Source organism: Acomys russatus, chromosome 4 (assembly GCF_903995435.1).
Source record: "Acomys russatus chromosome 4, mAcoRus1.1, whole genome shotgun sequence".
NCBI classification, from domain to species: Eukaryota; Metazoa; Chordata; class Mammalia; order Rodentia; family Muridae; genus Acomys; species Acomys russatus.
Window position 1 is genome coordinate 6,507,951 of NC_067140.1, and position 24,123 is coordinate 6,532,073.

General features: G+C 50.2%; 2 protein-coding genes across 2 annotated transcripts in view; one reads left to right on the forward strand and one right to left on the reverse strand.

Moving 5' to 3' along the window:
* Positions 1 to 8,844: 8,844 nt before the first annotated feature.
* Tldc2 (TBC/LysM-associated domain containing 2) lies at positions 8,845 to 17,311 on the forward strand. Its single transcript, XM_051144950.1, has 5 exons — positions 8,845 to 8,982; positions 9,516 to 9,668; positions 11,778 to 11,873; positions 15,987 to 16,060; positions 17,138 to 17,311. Exons 1-5 carry the CDS (start codon positions 8,845 to 8,847, stop codon positions 17,271 to 17,273), a joined length of 597 nt encoding a protein of 198 aa, XP_051000907.1. The 3' UTR covers positions 17,274 to 17,311.
* Positions 17,312 to 19,851: 2,540 nt separating this feature from the next.
* Positions 19,852 to 24,123, reverse strand: part of Samhd1 (SAM and HD domain containing deoxynucleoside triphosphate triphosphohydrolase 1) — a 45,870-nt gene continuing 41,598 nt past the window's right edge. Inside the window, exons 15-16 of the mRNA XM_051143662.1 lie at positions 22,384 to 22,521; positions 19,852 to 20,107 (exon numbers count right to left, since the gene is read on the reverse strand). Coding sequence (XP_050999619.1) covers positions 20,003 to 20,107; positions 22,384 to 22,521 — 243 coding nt within the window. The 3' untranslated portion in view covers positions 19,852 to 20,002. The remainder of the gene's footprint in view (positions 20,108 to 22,383; positions 22,522 to 24,123) is intronic.

A 24,123-nucleotide genomic window follows, 5' to 3' on the forward strand; every position in this document is an offset into this window, starting at 1 on the left:
CCCTTCAGTGTAGGCAGAAGAGCTCTGTGAGGTGGCATCAGCCAAGCCTCTCGTGCTCCTGTCCTCTCTCTACTGCTTGTGGGATGGCCATGTGAAGGCAGTCCAGCCAACAGCTCCAGCTCTGATCCCCGCCCTGGCCACCAGCCCCGTGAGAGGCCGAGCCTATGGGGTGCTTCACCGGCAGCCTTGAGCCACCCGGTGAGGAGTGGAGCAGAAGTGAGTTTACACACCAACCCTACCCAAGACTACAAAGCAAATCTCTGAAGGCACCAGGGGTTGGGCACCCCCACCCCCATTTTTTTTTTTTTTTGTTTTTTTTTGGTTTTTTGTTTTTTACACAGCAGTGGGTAACTGGAGTGCATGGCCAAAGTCATACAGCTTGAAAATGGCTTAGTTGGGGTTGTCTGGCCAGAGGCTGACCTAGTCTAGGGCCTGGTACTAACTGTTGAGCTTAAGTACTGGGTGCTCGGGGGATAAAAACATCTCTGATCAAGGAGGAAGCGTTCCATAATGGCTTTAGTGGCAGGTTGTAAGAAATGAAGGGGATGCTGGCCTAAACGGAAAAAACAGCCTCGGTTCTCCCGTTCAAGCTGCTAAGCTGACCAACGGGATGGAAACTAAGTGGAAGCTACCTCCTGGCAGGCTTCCAAGAGGAGGTATCTTTTTCTAACTAAAGTGCAGGTTGTTTTCATCATACAAATCATGAAAGAAATAAGCCACTGGCTAGGGGACGGTAGGGAAACCCACTTGAATGGAGTTATCTGTCTGAGGAAGTGGCCTGTATGCCGAGTTAGCAAAGGGCCTGGGAAGAGAATCTGGGGCAGACTGAAGAGCTAAGGGGGAGGAAGAGAAAGTGTGACAGATGCTCAGGGAGGGGTGGTTAGTATAGCAGGAGCCCCCTGGGAGATACAGGAGTGGGAAAGCAGGGATCAGGCAGCCCTAAGCAGCGGATCGGATTATCCCTGATGCAGTGACAAACACTGGAAACTGAAAGTGAGGAGCCAGTCACGCCATCTTACCTATGTCCGGAGGCAGATCCCTATGCTGACAGGCTGACAGGAACAGATGATGGTGAAGCTTAGGGACTGTGGAACATGGCTCTGGGAGCTAAGGGGGCTCCGATGCTTCTAGAAGCCAGATAGAAAGAAAGGGTGTATGCTGCTTGGACGAGCCAGATACTCTTGACCGGAAGTGAGGGCTATGAGAAATGATGTCAACTTCATCTCCCATCACCTGCTTTAGAGAGAGAGCAAATGACGGCATCATGTGCTTCAGCAGGAAGGACAGGCCTGCAAGTGTCAAAGGGTTAGAGGCTGGCAGTTCACAGAGGACACAGTCGGCTTGAGGCGTCTGTGGGGATGTCCAAATAGAGAGCCAGAAAAGCGGTGGCACGGGCGTGAGACACCAGGCCAGCGACTAGGTCTGGAGTAGGTCGGCATCCAGAAAATGTTTACCTCAAGGGCTGGAGATGTAGCTTACTTGGCAGAGCCTGGCACTCGAGAGGTTCTGGATTCCATACCCAGCACCACATGAAACCAGACACTGTGGTACACGTCTCTGTAATCTCAGAACTCAGAGGGTGGAGGCAAGAGGACCAGAAGTTCAAGGTCATCCTGGGCTACATAGTGAGTCAGAGGCCAGCCTGGGCTACCATGAGACCCTGTCTCAATACAAAACAAAAGAGATTCACTTTGAAACTCAGTAAAGTTACTCAAGGAGGGTATCTGAGGAGAGGAATAACTGACCCAGAACGAGAAAGTTCAGCATTTCTGGTTCGAGAAAATAGTGAAAAGAGGAGGACAAGAGCCCCACTAGAGCCAAGGAGTAGAGCAGGTTCGGAGGGGGCTGCCGGGGAGAGCCATAGGAAGTGGGCTGAGTGCAGATGGAGGCAGAGGAGAAGTGGCATTTTCACAGGGGACCATGGGATTAGCAAGGAAGAGGAACTTGAGGCAAGGCGCAGAGAGCAAGCCAGCTTGGCTTTGGAAAAGGGCAGAGTCCCTCCCTTACCACCCCTCATGGAGGAAGGCACAGAGGATGGAGGAGAGGTGAGGGAGTGGAAGGCGAGCTGACCACGGCCTGGCAGAAGCCATCAGCTGAGGCTGGGGAAGGGAGAGGATTGAGGAGAATGAAGTCTGGACGCAAAGGGACCTGAGAAACTAGAAACTGAGTTCCAGAGGCGCCTGAGGGAGGGAGTATGTCAGGCCGGCTTGGCTCCATGCACCTTAGTTCAGAGGCTAGCCGGGCGGCCCAGCGAACACAGGTGTGTTCCCTTCTGCCCATTTTCTCTGGCTTCTTTTCGACTTTCTTTTGTGTTGCTGAAATCATACTGAGGTTTAGATTCTGCTCTTAGCCGAGTAGAAGAAACACTCACCACATATTCCTAAACTCTTTGCAAACCTCTGTTTTCATACTTGAAAATCATCCCCAGGGGCTGGAGAGATGGCTCAGAGGTTAAAGAGCACTGCCTGCTTTTCCAAAGGTCCTGAGTTCGATTCCCAGCAAACACATGGTGGCTCACACCCATCTGTAATGAGATCTGGCGCCCTCTTCTGGTGTATACACAGGCAAAACACTGTGTATATATGATAAATAAATAAATTAAAAGGAAAGAAAATCATCCCCAAAGTGGGTGGTTCTCCTCCATTGTACACTTAGATAATTTTCTGAAGGCGTTGGCCACAGCGGCATAAACCTATGAGTCCAACCTTCTGGAGGTGAAGGCAGGAGGATCAAGAGTTCGAGGCAGGGGCTGGAAAGATGGCTCAGCCAATAAACGCCCTTGTTGCTCATGCAGAGAACCCAGGGTCAGTCCCCTGTACTCACTTGGTGACTCACAACTATATGTGACTCCAGTTCCAAGCGATTTGCTGCTTTCTTTTGACCTTCGGCGCATCGGGCATGCTTGCGGGATAGGTTCAGACAAGCAGGCGAAAACATTGATACGGATGAAATAGCTTCCCTTACCTCCGATCAAGGCTACGCTGTGAGTTCTAGGTCAACCTTGACTACATAAAGAAACTCTCAAAAAAAAAAAAAAAATCAAAGACTGGGGGCAAAGTTCAATTATAGGATGCTTGCTTGACATGCCAAGGCCCTGGGCTCGGTTCTCAGAACCAAACACAACAGAAGTCCATCCTGGGGGTGATGGTTGTCTTCTGAAAGGGGCCATGCAAGGTCTGGGGTAGGAGAAAGGTGAAGAGAGCTGCGGGGCAGAGCGGAGCTGCTAGGCCCCTGGCACTTGGAATCCAGCGGTGGCATCTCTAAAGGGGCTGTAACCTGGCCAGGGTGTTACTGGGGGAAGGATCGTAAGGTTTGTCTCAGGTGAAAGCAGTCTCGGTGGGCTTTACCCCTTGGAAACACCACAGATAGACTGAATGGAGCCATCTTGGGTCTGAAATTCAGGAAGTGGACCTGGGGACGCCAGCCGGGCTATTGTGTTTCTGATCGAACATCGATGGGGGCAGGGATGCTGACCCAGACCGGCCACTGCACGCCCGAGAGAGACGCAGGCGGAGGAGAGAGGAAAAGGCTGCATCTTTTGGAGCAGGATCGCACATGGATTTGGGGAGAGACCAGATTACAAGCCAGACCCATGTACAGGCCAGAGACACCTGGGGATCCGTCCCGTGGAACAGATACCGGAAGGCTTGCTCTTGTTTCCCTTTAACCCTTTTTCCTTCTTGTATAGGATTGTTGGATTGTATAATAAAGTCTAATTGTTAAAAAAACAGAGCCAACCTCCTTGCTCTCTCAGAGTGCTTGGTGATCAGATGTTGTTGTTAACTATCAGTATGGCCTAATAATGTTTATGATCAGGCCTATAATTATTATTACGGCAATATAACCCACTAGCAATCAATCAAGACACAGACACTTGTTATATTTTAAAATAGCCTTAACCTGGGGCAGGGCAGATATCAATCCCCTAAACTCCTTCCCACACTGGGGCAGGTGTGGGGCCCCTGTCCCGTCCCATGCCATCTGCTTCTAATAATTTCTATCAAGCTACCTCCCATCCACAATCCCAAATACTTGCTAATGTTCTTTATCTGGGCCAAATCCTCCATCCACGCCAGCTATGGGCTTCTCCTCCACCGAACCCATGATGGTGAGACCTCCTTCTCACCTCTCCTCTGGTCTCGCTTCTCCCAAGATTCTCCAAGGGGGAGGGGGGGCAGGGCTGGGAGACATGGGACACCTTAGCCATGCCCATCTCATTTGTCTTGCCCAGGTGTGATGGCTTTTTATTAATTAGCATCAAAATACATCAGACCAACCCCCCAACAATCAGGTGTTGAATGTAGGGGAAGGGAGCCTGTAAGAGGCAATGGGTGAGCCAGGTGTGGTGCCGCACGCCTTTAATCATACCTGCACGGGGGAGGCAGAGGCAGGAGAATCTCTGGGATTTCAAGGCCAGCCAGGATACATAGTAAAACCCTGTGTCAAAAAAAAAAAAAATGTTTTTTTAAAAAATGAAAGAAAGTCGGGCTTGGTGGCGCAGGCCTTTAATCCCAGCACTCAGGAGGCAGAGGCAGGTGGATCGCTGTGAGTGCAAGGCCAGCCTGGTCTACAAAGTGAGTCCAGGACAGCCAAGGCTACACAGAGAAACCCTGTCTCAAAAAGAAAGAAAAAGAAAGAAAGAAAGAAAGAAAGAAGTGGAGTGAGGGGAGGAGGAAGTGGCCAGGCCTGTGACCCTGAGCTGTTTACAGCTCAAACACCATTGCAACAACCATATTTGAGGTATCAACAGGGCCCTTCACTTGCCTGTTTTCCCTATAATACAAGTCCTCAGGCACTCACACTTCCTGGAGGGGATGCTGCCTCAGGTTACCTGGCCTTGAGGCCTGAGTCATCTGATGGCCATCAGGACAGTCTCCTACCTGTGTGGAGATGGACTGAGCCACAATGTCTTAGTAAGTTCATCTGCCCAGCATGTTTCTCAGGATCTCCTGGCCTGGTGGAGCAACTCACCTCACTTTGAAGCCCTCTCCAAGTCTTAAATCCTGTGATTGAAAAATATAGCAGGCCGGGTATGGTGGCGCACGCCTTTAGTCCCAGCACTTGGGAGGCAGAGGCAGGTGGATCGCTGTGAGTTCGAGGCCAGCCTGGTCTACAAAGTGAGTCCAGGACAGCCAAGGCTACACAGAGAAACCCTGTCTCAAAAAACCAAAAAAGGAAAGAAAGAAAGAGAGAGAGAGAAAGAAAGAAAGAAAGAAAGAAAAGTATAGCAGCCCTCACAGTCCTACTGCAAGTCAAAGACAGGAAAGTAAGTATCGGTACCCACTGTGTGCCAGACATTGGACTTCCTGTGAGAGGCCTTGCCAAATGTACCCAGGCCAATGAGGGAAGCCCTTATCCCACCTGGGAGGGGAAACTGGCTGGGGTAGAGGTCAGATCTGGGGTTCCTACAACCTGGGATGATTGTTGAAGGACCACAAGACAGCCCTTTCCTGTGTCATTTGCCTATCACAGCGAGAGGACTGACCTCAGCATGGGCATCAGGAAACAAGAGGTACTTAGGCGCCAGTGAGAAACATGTTGGAGGCTTAGAGCCATTTTTTCAGCTGATGGCAACAGAGCCAGGGACCTGAGGGGGGCAGCAAGGTCCTGGTCATGTGTTTATGGCATTTGAGCTTCTGGTGTAGGATAATCATTGGTGCCTTCCCAGTTGGAACTGGCCTGGCACGGGGCCAGGGCTGTCTCCTCGGGGCAGGTATAAGAGGCAGGAAGGAGGGCTGGAGCCAGAGCTGGGCAGAGACACCAGTCATACACAGAGGACAAGAGTTGGGACCAAAGTCACCATATCCAGCCAGCCCAGTAGACAGGCCATTCTGGGTGTGGCCTTCTCTTTGGGGGATCAGAGGGACCATCGGTGGATGAGCAGCAGGAGGGCCATCACAAATTGTTGGGGTGAGTATCAAGTATCTTAAGCCACCTTCTTCCCCAGCTCCCACCCTTCCCTTCCCCCATGGCTCCTCACCTTGAGTTTGAGTGAGGCTCCGCAGTGGAGGCCAAGTGACAACTTGTGAGGAATTGACACTAGATCTCTGAGAGGCAGGTATAATAAACATGGGTGTTCATTCGGTTGCATCAAATGTAGGTGCTGTGGGTCACCTCACAGAACTGAGCACAGGAGAGAGAGGGTGAAGCTGAGATTAGCATCCTGGTCCTCAGCTAGGCAGGATCGTCATTTCTTATGAAAGAGATGCTTTCAGATGAGGAGGGTGCAAGTCATTGCCCAAGGCTGCACAACCACATAAGGGTTAACTCCCCCTCCCCCCTTACCCTCCCCTTACCCTCCCCTTGCCCTCCCCCCTTGCCCTCCCCCTCTCCCCTTCTCCTCCCCACCCCACCCCCATCACTCCCTCCCTTCCTCTCTCCCTCTTCTCTTTTTCCCAGAGCCTTGTGCACACCCAGAATAAGCTACCCTGGAGGGGCGCATGTTGGGTTAGAGGAGGAGGTGGGGGGAGGGCGGTGTGACTTGCCTCTACCATTGAAAGAACATAGCCTGGGCTCTTTTTCTTCTTGTCCCTTCCAATCCATTCCTTTTCCTTCCTTCATTTCCTTGTCTTCTTTCTCTTGTTCCCCCTCTCTCCTGCCTTTCTTTTCTTTTTCCGTCCCTTCTTCCTCCTTTTCCCTCCCCTTTCCTTTTTCCCTCTTTATACTGGAGATTGGATCCAGGACCACACCTGCTAGGGAAGCGCTGAGCTACACACCCTCAGGCAGAAGTCCGGCTTCCAGAGGTCAGTTCTGTTAGTCCGGCATGCCCCTTCACGCATTCGTTACTGTGCACTCGTTGGTTTTGAGAGGGACAGAAACTGCAGGCTGTCTGTCCTGGAAAGCCTTCTGAGATTTCTGGCCCGACGTGTTAAATGTTATATAGAGGGGCAGTAAGGTGGCTCAGTGGGCAAAAGTGCCTACAGTGCAAGCTTTATGACCTGAGTTCAATTCCTGCAACTCACATAAAGATAGGAGAAGAAAGCTGACTTCTGATAGTTTCCCTCTGGCCTCCATACATGAGTATTGGTTGGTTTTGTGCCCCCAAACACATACTCAATATTTTCTTTTCTTTTTCTTTTTTTCTTTCTTTGTTTTTGTTTTGTTTGAGGCAGGGTCTCATTGTGTAGCTCTGGCTAACCTGAAGACCAGGCTGGCCTTGAACTCACATAGATTCACCTGCCTCTGGTATTACATGAGTGGACCACTATTCCTGGCTTACAATATTTTGTAAATGTTACATCCTGGGAAACTGAAGCCTAGGGTGCAAGTGGATCCCTCGTCTGGACCTTAGGTCCTACAAAAGAATCACTATTCCCAGGCCGGACTTCTTGAAAGGGCACTGAGGGGGCCAGAATTCACAGCGGGAATTTATTGTGTATGGCTAACATGTGGTAGATGCTTATTGCCCATGAGGCCTTGAATGCCTCATGAGTTGCTCACAGACCCACCCAGTGGCCACTTGGCCTGGGAATCACAGGTGAGAGGGAGCAAAGGGCATCTGAGTAGGCATGGATCCAGTGGGGTGTGCCCAGGCACCTCCTCACTGCTGGCTTTGTCTCACAGAATTTCCTCCCCCAAGGGCCGAGGACTATACCCTGCTCTGGGCTGTGACAGAATGCAAGGCCGACGGTGGCGTTACACTCAGCTGGTAAGAGCTCAGCTCGGGCTGTTGGGTTCACTTGGGAAGGTGATGAGATCTCTACCAGGGAGAGGGCTGGGCTAAGGGGCGCGCGCGCGCGCGCGCGCGTGTGTGTGTGTGTGTGTGTGTGTGTGTGTGTGGTGTGTGTGTGTCTATATCTGTCTGTATTTCTTCCTCTCAAGTCCTCCTCTGCTGGCTGGGGCCTTAGAGAAAAGGCTGATTGATGACCTTGGGGGCAACCCCAAGATCCTGAGACTCCCCACTCTCCAGAGGGAACAGACCACAGTTGCTGTTCCTTTTAAGGGGACTTTTCCATAGTGAGGATCCCTGTAGGTCTGAGTAGAGGGGGTAAGAAGGGGGCCTATTAAGCATTCCTTCTCAGACAGGTGTCTCCTTCTATGACGAGCCTGACGTTATAGTGCGCAGGCCTGCTCACATGTGTGAACACACACACTCGAACACACCATGATAGAGCACGGAATGACCCCAAGAGCATCCGTGCCCACCGGTACCCACATGTGTGTATATAACCCCAGCTCGCCCTCAGCCAACACTCCAACCTGCCCACACATGTGCCTCTATTTCAAGTAACACACAGCTCACGTGAGCCAGCTAGGCGTGACAACACTACTCACCACATCGACTGAAAGTGAGCCCCAGGGCTTTCCTGTCTGATGTGGAAATCAGCAGCTTCTTCTTCGGATATGGGGAGAATTCAAAGGTACCCTTCACAGCAGGCTCATCACACAAGCTGGTCAGGGTCCTGCATGATTGCCAGTGTCAGTTGCAATCTGTATTGTTTTAGCCACCACTCCACGTCCAAACACACACTACTGTGGCAAAGCTAGACTCCCACCTGCCCTTCTGTCCTCCGCCGGGCTCAGAGCTTGGAGCCTGCTGCTTTCCCTGGGGCTAGAGCAAACTGGCGACAGACCGTGGTGCCCATCTGAGAGGCACCGCGCAGGCCTTTGGCCACCCCCTTCCTTTGCTCACAGTGGCCAGCCAGGAGCAAGCAGTTTGGAGGCAGAGACAGAGTCTTGCTTGTGGTGGGTGCATCCCAGCTCCTCTAGCTGGGCTGGGCTTTCAGGGCCCTGCGCAGGCAGGCACATGGCAACCCTAGCTTTTGAGCTCGGGATATGGTGACAGCTGGTGCCCCTGTGTCCTTCAACCTACCAAGCTTCTTTGTATCTTTACAGCCTACCCAGATGGAGGACACCCTGTCTGGGGAGGAGGGCGAGGAAGAGGAAGAGGAAAAGGAGGAGCCAGTCCCAGCCCCCCAGGACCCTGTGGAGCCTCAGCTGACAGAAGCCAGCCAGGTCTTGGGCGCCTCAGAGATTAAGCAGGTTCGGGCACATTCTGTATAGTAGGACTTCAGCCCTGAGCCTAGTCCCCATACCAGCCACACCCAGGGCGCTGGAGTCACAGCTGCAATGTCCCCAGCTCAGTGTCACCTTGAATAAATCATACTTTCTCCCTGGGCTTCCCTGTCCTTTCTAGTCACACCAGTGCCACCCTTCTCACTGGGTAGAGTTGGGGAATGTAGCAAGGGTGTCACGGATCCTGGGGACTAAAGCCAGAGCTGGGGTGGGACAGATGTTTAAGGGAGTACCAGGAGGAGGGAATTCAGCCTCTCTCATCTATCCTCTAAAGACTAAACAACCAAGGTGAGATCGCAGAGATGTGCCGTGGGTTGGCATCTAGGCTCTGCCACCTACTCTCTATCTTCCTGGACCCACTGTTTTTCTCATCTAGAAAATGGGAACAAAATTTAGCTCCAAAGGCTACGGCTGAGGGGCACGAGCGTCTGGGCAGACTGGGTGGTGGGAGGAGAGCAGATGGAGGCAGTGCTTTCACTCAGCTCTGGCTTTGCCTCCAGCTCAGTCTCCACCTGCCCCCGAGAGTCACTGGCCACCCCTGGAATCTGGTCTTCCGCACTTCAAGGGATGGCTTCAGTCTGCGGAGACTGTACCGGCAGATGGAAGGTCACAGTGAGCCAGTACTGCTGGTGTTGAGAGACCAGGATGGGCAGGTGAGCTGGGCCAGGGCACAGACCAGTTGACCAGTTGGGTACTGCCCAGGGTAGGATGAGAGGGGACAAACTCCATTACCTGTAAGGTACACTGATGGTGGTGGCACTGAGGCCTGTCCCACTTGGAGCCAAGCCCTCATTCTCACTTGTGTACGAAGCCACTTCTGTGTGCCAGGTTAGGGATGCGAAGAGCAGGATCGAACCAGAAATGGTCCAGCACCCTTAGGGTTAACAGTCTAATGTCTTGGGTGGGGCTGGCACTGAGCAACTAACCACTGATGCCATGCAAAACTGCATTCTTACTTTTGCAAGCACAATGCCGTGGGTGGGCTGTTTTGATGCCTGAATTATGAGCTGGCCCAGAGCCCTGTAGGTTGACCTTGAACTCCAAGTTGTCCTGCGTGCCTTAGTCTCTCCAGGGCTGAGTATAAGCAGGTGTTGCCACCTCTGGCTCTTACAGAAGGATTTCCTGGGTGCATATTTTGAAAATATCCCCAGTCGGTGGGGGAAAGTGGATTGGAGAAAATCAGAAGGGACAACCAAGGCAGTTCCCACAGTGCCACAGAGGAACTTTGACGTCTATGTCTGAAGTCCATGTGGTCATCCAACAATGCAGTTTCTGGCAGGTTCTCCATGCAGAAGATGGGTGGGATTGCGAGCTGGTTGTAAATGACCCTCCACAGAAGGAACATATGTGTTAGAAAAGATCTCAGGATACCCCACATAGACAGGAGCACTCGTCTGGGAAGATTTCTCAGACTTCTTGCTCAGGAGCCAAGAAACTTACCCTTCCATAGCTGAGGAGAAGTTTCTCCTAGCATTAAGCCTAAGTCCTGCACCCCACCACCCCGACAAGCTGCACTGTGATGAGCCACACCCCAAGAGCCATTCCCAGAAGGAAGATGATGTTGTCAGTCAGACAGATAGCAGGCAGGCATGAAGCAAGATGCAGACTCCAGCTCTCAAGCCCATTGTTTTCTCTTTAAAGCAGGGTGTGAGGCGCATTGCATTCTTGAGATAATCAGGGACAACTGAATACACAAGGATTCAAATAGATAATACCGGAATTCTCTTCACTCTCTTGGCTGTGATAATAGCACTGGGGTTATATAAAAGTAAATCCTAGCTGGGCAGTGGTGGCGCATGCCTTTAATCCCAGCACTCGGGAGGCAGAGACAGGCGGATCACTGTGAGTTCGAGGCCAGCCTGGTCTACAGAGCAAGTTTCAGGACAGTCAGGGCTACACAGAGAAACCCTGTCTTAAAAAACGAAAGAAAGAAAGAAAGAAAGAAAGAAAGAAAGAAAGAGAGAAAGGTGAGAAGGAACAGCTTGTGTGTGGAGTGTCAGTGTGTAGGAAAGTCTGAGCACTACCACTGAATGAGTGCCAGAAGGAAGCAATTCACGGTGGTACAGGAGCCATCGTGGAGAGGAACAAGGGGGATATGAGGACGGTTTATTTTGCTCTCTTTCTGCTTGTGTATACTTTCCAGCTCTTCTAGAAGCATTGCTTGTGTAAAATAAGTATATCTGGTGCTCAGGCAATGGTTCTGTCAGTGAAGTGTTTGCCATGCAAGCAGGAGGCCCTGAGTTCAATTCCGAGCAGCCACACAAAAAGTGGCAGCACATGTCTGTAACCCAGCACAGGGAGGCAGGCACAGGGGGATTCTGGGCTTTGTTGGCCAAGAAGTCTCGTTGGTCAGCTCCAGATTTAGTGTGAGCCTGTCTCGAAAGTAAGGTAAGGAGCAATAGCAGAAGCTACTCCATATTGGCCCCTGGCTTCCAGACAGATGGGAACACATGTGTGTATGCACCTGTGCGCACACATGAACACATTCTCTCGTTCATACAACCCACACAAAGTATATTTAAGGGACAAGGAGGTGTGCCGGGTCGGGGGGAGGAAGAGAGATGGGGAGCCATGACAACTCAGGGAAGGCAGCCAGCAAGGAGTAAGAGAGTTTGCTGCTCGCCTCGGAGCTGCCCTGGCCCCAGCTTTGCACCCACCGGACTCTCTGGAGACCCAGAGGCTGAGCATGCATTTCCAAGCCAAGTAACTGAGGTGGCTGCTGGACCCCCAGAGCCTTCCTTGCCCTTTGCTCTGCTTTCCAGATGTTCGGTGCCTTCTCCTCCTCAGCTATCCGACTCAGCAAAGGCTTCTATGGTACTGGCGAGACATTCCTCTTCTCCTTCTCCCCACAGCTAAAGGTGAGACTCGACCTTCTGTGCCAGGTCACAGCTGTGGAGAGCCTAGTTGCTCCCTGCTTCAGTCCCCATGCTAGGCTGCCTCCTGTCCACTTCTCCACAGGGCAACGGCAGGCACGGCGGCGCCCTTAGCTGCCCATCAAGATCTCTGGAAACCCCGAGCTGACTGAGCGAGGGAAGGCATACTGGTCTGCACAGGCTGGAAGATGAGCTCACGTGCAGACAGACCTGAGATGTGGGAGGAGGCAGGAGGAATCACATGGTCCCTCGTGTGAGAAGGAGCCCCGGAGTGCATTAGTGGCTGGAAAAGGCCCTCTCTGGCCTGTCCTTTGCTCAGCAGAGTGCTGCTCTTTCTTGGCCAGGCTTGTACCCAAGCAGCCAGTGTCCTTTCAGACCCTGCTTTTGGCAGGACCCATTCACAGAGAAACAATGGGAAACGGGTAGGAGGGAGTCACCCAGCGGACCACAGAGCCTAGATAGACCGGGCAGGAGGCCAGTGAAGCCAGAGGGAATGAAGGGTGAACAAAGGTAGAGTCTTAGAGCAGGGGACCTCCTTGAGGTCACATACTTGGAGCACTGACAGCAGCTGACCAGTGTGTAGGACAACAGGAAGGAGTGGGTTGATGGAGAAGGCTCCCTGCATTCCTTGCTAAGGACAAGGGCCAGAGGTGACAATGAAGACAGTGGCTAGAAACTGCAAGTGATGCGGCAAAGGAGATGGATGGACGGACCCACCAGTGACGGTGACGGTGACAATGATGGAGACCTCAGTGGATGAAGGGCTGGGGATTTTAAAGAGACAGAAAGTCCCAAACATTTTCCATGCAAAGATTTTCTATCATTGGGCTGTTGGCTGCCTGAAGCTGCCGGGTGCTGCGCAGTAGGCACAGCATGCAGCTTTTTTTTTTTTTTTAATCATAAATAGCCCCCAAAGTAACTCACTGGTCCTCATTTACACTGCTATCATCTCCCCATCTTACAGATGAGGAAACTGAGGCACAGAGTGGTTGGGAACATGCCCAAGCCAGTCAGTGGGGAAGGGAGATGTGCAAGCCAAGCCCGGAGTCTCCACTCAAGCAGCGCACTCTGGAGGTGTGTGTGTGTGTGTGTGTGTGTGTGTGTGTGTGTGTGTGTGTGTGTTTTAGACGGGGTCAGTGTGTGAGGTATAACATGTATTTGCCTAGTGTGCCCTTGGAAATGGTTTGCCCATTTTGTTTGATGACTGGAGAGCTAGTTGTGGGGTTTTTTGTTTGTTTGTTTTTCAGGACAGGGTTTCTCTGTGTAGCCTTGGCTGTCCTGGACTCACTTTGTAGATCAGGTTGGCCTTGAACTCACAGTGATCCGCCTGCCTCTGTCTCCTGAGTGCTGGGATTAAAGGCGTGTGTCACCATGCCCGGCGGTTGTGGGTACTTTTGTTTGCTATAAGAGGTCTCCAATGTACAGACACCTGCAAATACACTCTGCCACACAATCATCTAGTCTCACACTAAGATGGCCACAGGGGTGTGGATGGCCTTGCTAACATAACCAAATATACCTGTTGCACTGCCTCAATCAGCTGCAAGCTGCCTTCCCTTCTTGGGAGAGAGAGAAAGAAGTCACTAAGACTGTAGGCTGGTCACAACACCTTCCTTCCTGCAGCCCATAGTAGAAGCCCAAAGCTCTAGAATTTTCTTCTTGTACAAACACTTCCTGCTCCTTGCTAACCTCAGAGCGGGAGATTTGCTTATCTTGGATGACTTCCCTTGCTTCCTCTGCGCCTCTTGTCCTGCCACCCATGTACTGAGGGCTCTCCCCCAACCTCTTTCTAATATAGGTTATGTATTTTCCCCCTCACTCTGCCTCAGCAATGCTGGCCTAAGTGGGAAGGCAAAAATGCAGGCTTCCCTGACTCAGGGCCTTTGCATGTGTTTTTCTCCTCTGCACACCCCTCCACTGAGTCCCCCACACCACCATCAGGACTACCCCACTGCTCCCATCATGGCGACAGCCCCGACTTCCTTATTTTAAGCGACCACTCCCAGAAAACATTTATTGCCTCTCTGTGTATCACTTCCCTAGCTAGCATTTCCAGCATACTGTTTTTCTTATTTATCTGTCTTCTCTTGAAATATCTATAAGGTGGCTGTTTTGTTCATTGTGTCCACTGTCCTACCCAATGGCTAACCATGCCTGGTCTGTAAGTGCTAAAAAAAAAATAAATAAATAAAAATAAAAATAAATAAATATATATATACACATACACACACATATATATACACACACACACATATATATATATATATATATATATATATATATATATATATATATTAATTATTACTTGAGCTGGGCATGGTGGCACATTCCTGTAGTCCCAGCACTTGGGGAGGCAGAGGCAGGTGGATCCCTGTGAGTTCAAGACCAGCCTAGTCTACAAAGCAAGTTCAAGATGGTCAAGTCTACACAGGGAGACCTTGTCTCGAAACAACAAAACACTACTTGAACTCCATCCTTTCCAGGGGTCACTGGCACCCCAGCCTTTTGTTGCAGAATCCCCTACTTTGAAACACTTGATCCTTGCCTGTATCTGGGCTGGTGCCCTGTATGAATTCCCAGTGCTCGCACACATAATTGCTACCCCAAGCAACATGATGAGCTTTATCTTAGTTGCTTCTGTAGCAATGTTTATCTTGCTCTTTCAAATATGAAGGACGAGTCCTTGAAGAGAGCAGAGGAAGCGCAGACATGCTGAACAATCTTGTCTTCTCTGGCTACTTTTTCACTTATCTCATCCCTTCTTAGCCGGGCCTCTATCTTCCTATTCCCTGGTTTTTTTTTGGGGCGGGGGTTGCTCCTAGCATTTAGGACAGGAAGCAACATACTATATATATATTTTTAAAAGATTATTATTATTATTATTATTATTATTATTATTATTATTATTATTATTATTATTATTATTATTATTTTGGTTTTTTGAGACAGGGTTTCTCTGTGTAGCCTTGGCTGTCCTGGACCCGCTTTGTAGACCAGGCTGTCCTCAAACTCACAGTGATCTGCCTGCCTCTGCCTCCTGAGTGCTGGGATTATAGGCGTGTGCCACCACGCCCGGCTAAGATTTATTTATTATGTATACAGTATGCATCAGATCACATCATAGATGGCTGTGAGCTACCAGGTGGTTGCTGGGAATTGAACTCAGGACCTCTGGAAGAGCGGTCAGTGCTCTTAACCGCTGAGCCAGCTCTCCAGGCCACATACTATACTTTTGTGGCCCTTTAAAGGCCTTTTTGTTGCCTAACTTTGTTCTTGACTATTCATTCTTTTGTTTGTGAGTCAAGTAGGGTGCCTGGACAGTTCTCCTGGACTTTACATTGCAGTGGGATGGCTAGAGGCAAGGCAGACTGCTGCAAAAACGGAGCTGTCTCAGAGGAGGAGTAGATGCCTAGGAAAGTCAGACTGGGGCTCCTGCAATGACACTCAGGCTGCAGGGTAAGAAGTGACCCTTGAGGATGGCGTTGGGGGCAGCTGTGGACAGAGAGGTCTGAAAGTAGGAAGGCCCTAAGGTATGAGCGCCTTCACGTGCTGGTGGACAGGAAGGCCAGTGTGGTCAGGTGCAGTGTGTAAGGGAAGCAGGGAAGCAGGGATGGGGGCAGGTCCCTCTGGCTGGAGGGAACCAGCCAGCTTTAGGTTGAAGGCTTACAGTGAGATTTAAGTTTGGGATGGGCCATTCAAGTCACTATGGAGGGGGCTGTGGGCAGTCTATGATGCCAGTCAAGATTAGCAGGGTGCAATAGAAATTCATAGGTCATGGTGAGTCTTAATGGCTTGTAGGTCATGCAATAGGTTGGTCGGAAGGCTGGCCTGTCTCTCTCCTCTTTCCGTCTTTGAAAGCAGAAAGCCTCAGAGGTTTTGTTTTATTGCTAGAATAAGGGAGCTGCTAGGACGTAGGGGATATAAGGCAGAGAGCATAAAGGGTGAAGTCCAAAGAAACTGAAATCTTAAGGTCTGGGAGGCCAGCCTTCATTGAGCCCAGGAGCCTCCGGTCCCCTGCACAACACTGCCACCATGTGGCTTGGAGTCAGACTGCAAGGACAGCACTCAAAAGTGACCCAGCCTTTTCTTTTCACGTAGGTCTTTAAGTGGACAGGAAGCAACTCTTTTTTTGTGAAAGGAGACCTGGACTCATTGATGCTGGGCAGTGGAAGGTGCGTGTCTCTGTCTCCTCCACATCTTGGTGTGGCCTGTGTTCTCCTAAGGGTGCTGCAAGTGGAATGGGCAGGCTGTCTCCCTTTTTAGGCTGATTTCGGGGTCCTGTAGCATCCGCACCACAATGTACTCCCAGAGGGCCACACTCAACCAGCCGTCCTTTAGGTCAAGTGAGGACAGTGGGCCAGATGGCTAGTGACCTCTTAGTCAGAACTGGCTGGTTGTAGTCATGAGATGGGAAAGCCCCGGATTTCCGAGTCCCATGGGATACGGCTCATTAGACGAGGTGCATCTGGCTAAGAACTCAGCCTGTGTGTTTGTGGACAGGAGTGGGAGGGAGCCAGGGAAAGAAAACGAAGGGTATCCTCACCTTGGTATGACCCTCACACTGAGGCACATTAAGTTGTACCCCGAAGGCAAAGAGAACGCATTTCCTGGATTAGCACAGCTCCCCGGAGAGGCAGCAGGGCACGGAGGCATCAGCCTTGCTGATTACTGATTCACTTCCTGAATCCAGCCTAGCTTCTCTATTAAACATGAAGATCACAGTGTTGTAAAACTGCTTTCAGGTGATGGCTGTGCCACTGTATATAGTTATTAAAATCGATGGGTTGTTTTTTTAAAAACTGCCCTGAATGCTGTAAGGACAACACGACGAGACCCTAAATTCTGATAATTTGGTGTGAGGGACAAGAACAAGTATCCTGGGGCTACACTGGTAGTATGGTTAAAGCTAATGATGGTGGTCAGTCCCAGAGGCCTAACGTGAGCTACAACGATGCCTAGATTTCATTTTTTTTAAAAAAATGCACGTGTGCATACATGTGGAGGACCGAGGCTGATATCAGGTGTCTTCCACGGTCCACCTCCACCATATCTTTGGCGATCTCAGTGAAACTGTCTAGGCCTCACTGGCTGTCCTTTCTCCTTGTGGGAGGGCTGCGGAAGCACGTGACCTGCCTGGCCTTTTCCATTGGTGCTGGGGGGGGGGGGGGGCAGGTCCTTGTGCTTGCGTAGCAGCAGGCGGCACTGTACCGATGGAGCCATCTCCCCAGCCCGTTTCCTCTTCTCTTCAGTGGCCAGTTTGGGCTGTGGTTGGATGGGGATTTGTACCATGGTGGAAGCTACCCCTGTGCTACTTTCAACAACGAAGTGCTGGCCCGGCGGGAGCAGTTCTGCATCGAGGAGCTGGAAGCCTGGGTTCTAAGCTGACATCTCCCAGGGCCAGAGATGCTCGGGTCACTTCCGGATGCTGCAGATGCTACGCAGGCCTCCCTGGAACAGGGTAGCCATTCTCCTGACTCAGAGTGGGGAGGAACCCTCATGTGGACTATGGCTCTCAGCCAGCCTCCTGATGGCCTGGAAGCCTGAGTACGTGGGCAGCCACTGTTCTCCAGCAGAGTTGACTGTGAAGGCGTGAAAGACACTTACCAAAGAAGCATAAAAAGTGTCTTTATAGGATTTGACAATTCCTAGAAAAGCAAAAACAAGAGAAAACAAAATGGAAACAAAAACCCTGCCTCTCCATAACATTTCCATATTCAATCAAGTAGTGTACATACTTATGCACAAAAGCATGCGTGCACACTCACTCCTTTTTTGTGTTTTGGAGATTATTTTTACTTGAAGAATGCTGTCAAACTTCACAAATCTAGGCTCAGCTACTAAAAACTAATAAAGTGTAGAAGCATCATTTCACTCCGTGCCCTGTTGTCTCTTCTGGAGCCCAAAGGGTAGGTAGGGTTGGATGCCACCAATGGTGACTGCTCACACATCTGTTACTCAATTTCACGGGGGACACATAAAAGCCGCAAGTGAACAACACGTGCACTCCGGCAAAGAAGCTGAACCATTGTAGACAGAGTCCCAGGAACTTGCAAGAGGAACCGGTCATTTTCAGGTACAAGAGCCTTGTGAACCAAGCCCCCATCAATCTTCCCGTGCAGGGTCTGCCTCCTGCTGGAACGGAGCAAACTGTCCTGCTCTTATTTTGTGAAGAAAGCCAAGTGCCCGGGACCTTGTCAATACCAGCATGATCACACAGACCCCACACAGTGTTGTGACACTAAGCATCATCTACGTGGGTCCTATAGGAAGCGGACTCTCCTCTGCACAGGAATCCAAACCGGGCACACGGGGTGTGGAGACGGTGCTTGTTTTTGTTTTCTCGAGACAGGGGTTCTCTGTGTAGTCTTGGCTCTCCTGGACTCACTTTGTAGACTAGGCTGGACTCGAACTCACAAAGATCCGCCTACCTCTGCCTCCCAAGTGCTAGGATTAAAGGCGTGCACCACCACGCCTGGCTCTTACCTCTAGTCACAAGACAGAAATACATTCATGGATGCTTTGCTGCAGCTACTTCCCTCACCCAACGGAAGTCATCATCACTCAACCTACGGCTCCATTTATAGCAAGCTGACAGTGTTCAGTAACTTGAGAGACAAAGATGTGAAAATACCCATTTTTAATGTAGTCTTGTAAATCACATAGGTACCCACAATGAAAACAGCTTCCAAGGTACATATATATAGCTGCCTTGTACATAAAAGGATTGTTTCCCGATATCACAGTTTGAAAATCAGGACTACAAAATTCCTGAATAAACCAGAATGATTAAAAAGAAAAAAGAAGACTGGCAAAAATTAAACAGTATCAGCAGAAAAATATACAATTCTTAACCTTGACCCTGGGCACATGAAGGGGGCACCTCTAGCTGTCTCCCTGAGTTATAGAAGCACCATGGCTAGCGGGAGTGAGCTAGCACCTCCCTTGTGCATTTATGAGCCCATAGGGGCAGACACACTAAATACTTTTCACCCATGAGTGGACAAGACAGAACTTGGCTACCCAGGAGAGGTGGCACAGCCAGTGAACTCGAGCTGCCCACCACTGCCAGGGCTGCCACCTCACTCAAGGGAGCATCATCACTAAGATGTCACCTGCAGCTCCTGCTTCTGTCCCTACTGCCTGTATCTCCAGCGTTTCTGGTGGATGTCCTTGGCTCCAACTGGACTCAGCCTTTGGTAAAGCTGTGCCCAGTGTGGATGAGGGGAGCAGCAGGGGGAACAGCTGTGGCTTTGCACGGCAAGGAAGCGCAAGCTACACAGGGAACCTGGGACCCACTGGGCTAGTACTGGATGTTCTAAAACCATAAACGCACTGAAGCACTGGAGGTGAAGTCCCAGGTGAGAGCAGCCAGAGGGCGGGGGGGTCTGTGGTGTCTGAGCAGCTGATCAGTTCAACTCAGATGAGGTGGAAGTCTGTCCCCTCTATCAGCCCCCGGCCCCCTGCCGGCAATGGGGCGTCCCTTGGGGGCTGGAGTGGTTCAGGTGCAAAGAGGACGGTCTTGTCTGGAGCCACATCAGACTCAGGACTGGTGTGAGGTGCCTGGTGTGAGGGCAGGGGGAGGACAGGGATGCAGCTGAGGTCAGTGGTACTTACCTGGCACACCCAAGCTCCTCTCAGCAAGGAGCTGCTGCTGCTGCTCCCCAGCCTGGCACTCAACAGGGCTGGTAGGGAGGGAGTGAGAGTGGGAGGGGGGAGAGGGAGAGGGTGAGGGAGAGAGAGAAACTGGACCTGGCATGGGCTTTTGAAATCTTGAAGCCCACCTCCAGTGACACAGTTCCTCCAACAAGGCCACACCTCCTTTTTTTTAGGTCACACCTCCTGATCCTTGTAACCCTTTCACACCGTTCCACTCCCTGGAGACTAAGCATTGAATTATATGTGCTTATGGGAGAGCCATTCTTATTCTTATTCAAATCACCACAGTGATTTGAATAGGCAAATGTTGCTAGTATTACCAGTCTTTGTTTTGAATAGAAACTTCAGCATGAGCATAGATTAAAATAAGAACCACTAGTGGGCGCTACAGGTATATGCCCTAACTTGATTGTGAAGAGCGGAAAATGTTTTGAAAAGAATCAATGGCAGGCATTCACTTAAAACTTTAGACATGTTTTGACTCTGGATGCTTCCTGGGGGCGAGACGAAGTATTTTTATTCCACTTCAGAGGTGTTATAAGTGGAGCTGTGATGTCACCATCCTATTAAAGAGAGAGAGGAGGTCAGGCCCAGAGGAAAGTCTCTTTCCATCCCCGTGTCTGGGGTGTGTCTCAGGCACACACACCATTGTCCTGCACATAGGTCGCTTCTAGAAACACTTACTCTTGAGGAGTTCAAAGTTGTAAATGTTCTGTGACTGGATTAAACTAGAAAACACCACAGTCCTGAGCAGGTAGAGGTCTCCATGGGAAAATGGCTGGGACACAGCACACTGCTGCCCAGAACCGCGAGTTCACACACCCACGTGGGACTCTCAAGGAAACAGAAGCTACAGCGGAGTCTTGCTTCTCTTTTGCCTAGTTTCCTCTAAAATAAAAGACCCAGGTCTGCAACTGGGGGCCGGGGGAGAGAGGGGGACAAACAACACCTGGAACATCAGGATCCTGACTACCTGCCGAACCCGAATCTTTCTCTTTAAATAAACCTCTTGCCCTTGGCCCCATCAACAAAGGCTCCTTTCACCCAAGGGGGAGGGCTGCCTCAAATGAACACAAGGACCTGACCGAGGGGAGGAAGCATGGGCAGCAAGGCTCTCTGACCCCGCCTGCCTCCTGGCCCATTTGCTCTCAGGTACTTAGCACCCAAACATGGCAGCAGCTCTCTCTTCTCATCCCTCAGGTGCCCTGGCTTCTCAGGTGATAGGCTGGAGGTGAAGAGGACAAGCCTGGGTGTCTCTCTCCTGTCTCCTCTGGTATGGGTTGTTACCATTCTCTGGTTCCAGCTTCTGGAACGGGCCACAGCCCTCGGCCTCCCGCCTGCTCCCTCAGCCTCTCCTAGAAGGCAGGACCATCATCCAGGTGCTGTCTCATGGCTACCGTTTATTTGTTCATTTAGTGCTACCAAAACTTGGGAGATACCCCGGTGTTAAATGTCTTCTGCTGAACGCACTGGATCTGACCGGACAGAGCTCTTGTGAGCTCTTTTGTGAGCTCTTGTGAGCTCATTGTCACAGGCGGCAGCGTGTGTGAAACTGCTATTTCCATCACATGTCCTTCTGATTTCAACTCTAGCCAAGGTTAAACATGCAAACTTGAAAGATTCCACTTGCTCCAGGCCAAAGGCTTCAGGCTGACCCCTTGCACACTGGTGTGCAAAAACCATCTCACACTTGATGCTGCTCTTGACGGATCTCCTGTTGTTACCTTTGTAAAATCCCCATGTCACCCGTCTCGGGGCCGCCCGAACATCAGCCCTGCCAGAGGGCTGATTTTTCTTCTCCTTTAGGGGTTGGCTTATAAGCTTTCCCTGAGGTAGGCTTTTCTCACCTAACCAAGGCTGGTGAGACCTCCCTTCTGCTTTTATTATACTACGCAATTGCTATTTACTTGTGTGCTTGTGGCCTGCACTAGAGTGAGACGCAGATTACTAAGGAACTATGTCTATCCTGGGTGCTGCTGCATCCTGGCACCTAACACGAGGCCCAAGTTAGTATACCTAGGTTTAAGGCACTTATCACATCCACCTGCCTGTGTTTTTATTTCCCTTTTCCTTTAAAAGAGAGGGAGGGAGAGAGAGAGGGGGGGGGGTGAGAGGGAGAGGGGGAGAGAGAGAGAGAGAGAAAGAGAGAGAGAGAGAGGGAGATGGGGAGAGAGAGAGAGAATGTGTTATACATGTGTATGAGTGTGTGCGTATGTGTGCGTATGTGTGTGTGAGATATGTGTGTTGTGTCTGTGTATATATGTGTACTATGTGTGTGCATGCGCACAGGTTGATTTTGACTATGCAGGTACATGTAGAAGCCAGAGGGTAACATTAGGTGCCTTCCTCAATCACTTCTCCACCCACCCCACCCCCACCCCCACATTTCTTATTTTATGTGTATGGGTATTTTGTCTATGCACCACTTGCGTGTTTGGTACCCACAGAGGCCAGAAGAGGGCATCAGATCCTCTGGAACTGGAGTTACAGCTGGTTGTGAGCCGTCATGTGAGTGCTGGGTGCTGGGTACTGAACCCGAATCCTCTGGAAGAGTAGCCAGTGTTCTTAACCGCTGAGCCATCTCTCCAGTCCCATATAGCTACAATTTAAATGAGAATTTTTCAGTGGATAAAAAAGGATCCCTTTTAGATTTTTCCTTAAAACTTGAAAACTACGCCAGGCGCCTGTGTGGCTGCAGAGCTGCACTCCCCACACTTGGGAGGCGGAAGTGGAAGGGGTCAGGAGTTCAAGGCCGTTCTCAGCTACGCAGCAAGTCTGAGACCACAACTCCCAGACCTCTTTTCCTCCACGTGTGGGGGTGTCAGTGGGAGCCACCCACCTGTGGCTTGGTGAAGTCCCTGAGCGCACACCACTGAACAAAATGCTGCTCGGCGTCGTAAATGCTCTTGCTGTCCTTCTTCTTGCAATACACTCGAATGAGCTGCTCTGCAAATTTCTGTGGCAGCAGTTGTGACACCTTTAAAAAAAAAAAAAAAAAAAAAAAAAAAAAAACCAAAAAAGAGAAGATCTCACTGTAGCTTTGAGTTCACACTTCCAAGAGCCAGCTGCCTTCCAGGTTCCGGGGTACCATGCCGAGTGCCAAGTTGAGAGCACTGCATTTCTTTTCTATTTTATCCCAATTATAACCCAAAGGAGAAAACAATAATTTACCACAAAATGCCTCAGGATCTTATGTTGATAACTAAAAGATGTGATTATACACAGACCACAGACTCTCACAGAACAGATACTAGGAAATACACTTAACTTGTATAACTTCAACCACTAGATTTTGTAACTGAAACTTGGAACCAAATGCTGCACTTTAAATGATGTTCAGCCAACAGGAGACCCTAGAAACTGGCTGCTACTGCGCCCCTTTTTGAGATAAAATGTCATAATTATAGCCTAGGTTTACATTGAACTCAGGAGTATCTACAAAACATACCTTATTTTAAAAATTTAAAAAGTATTATTATTTTAGTAGATCAGGGATTGGACACAAGGCCTCACTGCACACTAGGCAAATATCTCACAACCTAGCTCTCTTCCTCCCCACTCCCTATTTTGAAATAAGGTCTCATCAGGTTGCCCAGGCTGCCCCTCAACTCACTTCATAGAACTGCCAAGCTCTGAACATGTGATACTGCAGATTTAGGCTCCAGGTATTAAAGGCCTGCAGCACTATATCCGGATATCCATGCATCCCTTTATGTCTATTTCTCTCTCTATATATAGCTTTCCTGGCTGGCCTCGACCTGAGATCTGCCTTTTTGCCTCCTACGTGCTGGGATTAAAGCTGTGTGCCACCACTGCCCAGTTAGAATTTCTTTTGTTGAGAAAGAGTCTAACTACTGTTGTCCTGGGTGGTTTGGAACTCACTATATAGACCAGGCTGCCTCAAACTGCAAGAGAGCCACCTGCCTCTGCCTCTAGAGTGCTAGGATTAAAGGTGTGTACCACCAAGCCCAATCAGATACAGGTATTTAAAATTTTTTATTCTGAGACAGGGTCTCCTGTATCTCAAAAGCTAGCCTTTACCTCCTGATCCTTCTGTGTCTCCTTGGCTTCCCAAACTTGGGGATTACAAGTATGCATTAGCATACTGGGCTTATGCTTTATTTAAAAATGACTTATTAATTTTACTTTATAAGCATGTGTTTTACCTGCATGTATGTATGGACACCACACATACATGCTAAGACTCAAACAGGTGGTCTGTGCAAGAGCTGTAAATGCTCATAACCACTGAGCCATTTCTCTAGCCCTGCCTTCTTATTATTTTAAGTTGATTTCTCTCTCGTACAACACATGCTGACCAGCTTCCCCTCCCCCCACTTGTCCCAGCTCCCCATCCCCACCTCCTTTTTTTCTTGGACCCATGCCCCCTCCATCTCCCATCAGAAAAGAGCAGGCCTCCAAGAGACAACAACTAAACATGACAAAACAAAATCTAATAAGACAAGGCAAAAGTCCTCACACTGAAGCTGGACAAGGCAACCCAACAGGAGGAAAAGAGTCCCAAGAAGAGCAGGCAAAAGAGTCAGAGGCACACTTGCTCCCACCACTAGGAGGCCCA

Excerpts from the sequence above, each read along its gene's own strand:
- Tldc2 (XM_051144950.1), top strand. The coding sequence starts at position 8,845 with ATGGAGGACACCCTGTCTGGGGAGGAGGGCGAGGAAGAGGAAGAGGAA. Across the intron at positions 9,669-11,777 it reads TGAGAGACCAGGATGGGCAG|ATGTTCGGTGCCTTCTCCTC; the intron begins GTGAGCTGGGCC and ends TCTGCTTTCCAG. Across the intron at positions 16,061-17,137 it reads TTGATGCTGGGCAGTGGAAG|TGGCCAGTTTGGGCTGTGGT; the intron begins GTGCGTGTCTCT and ends TCTTCTCTTCAG.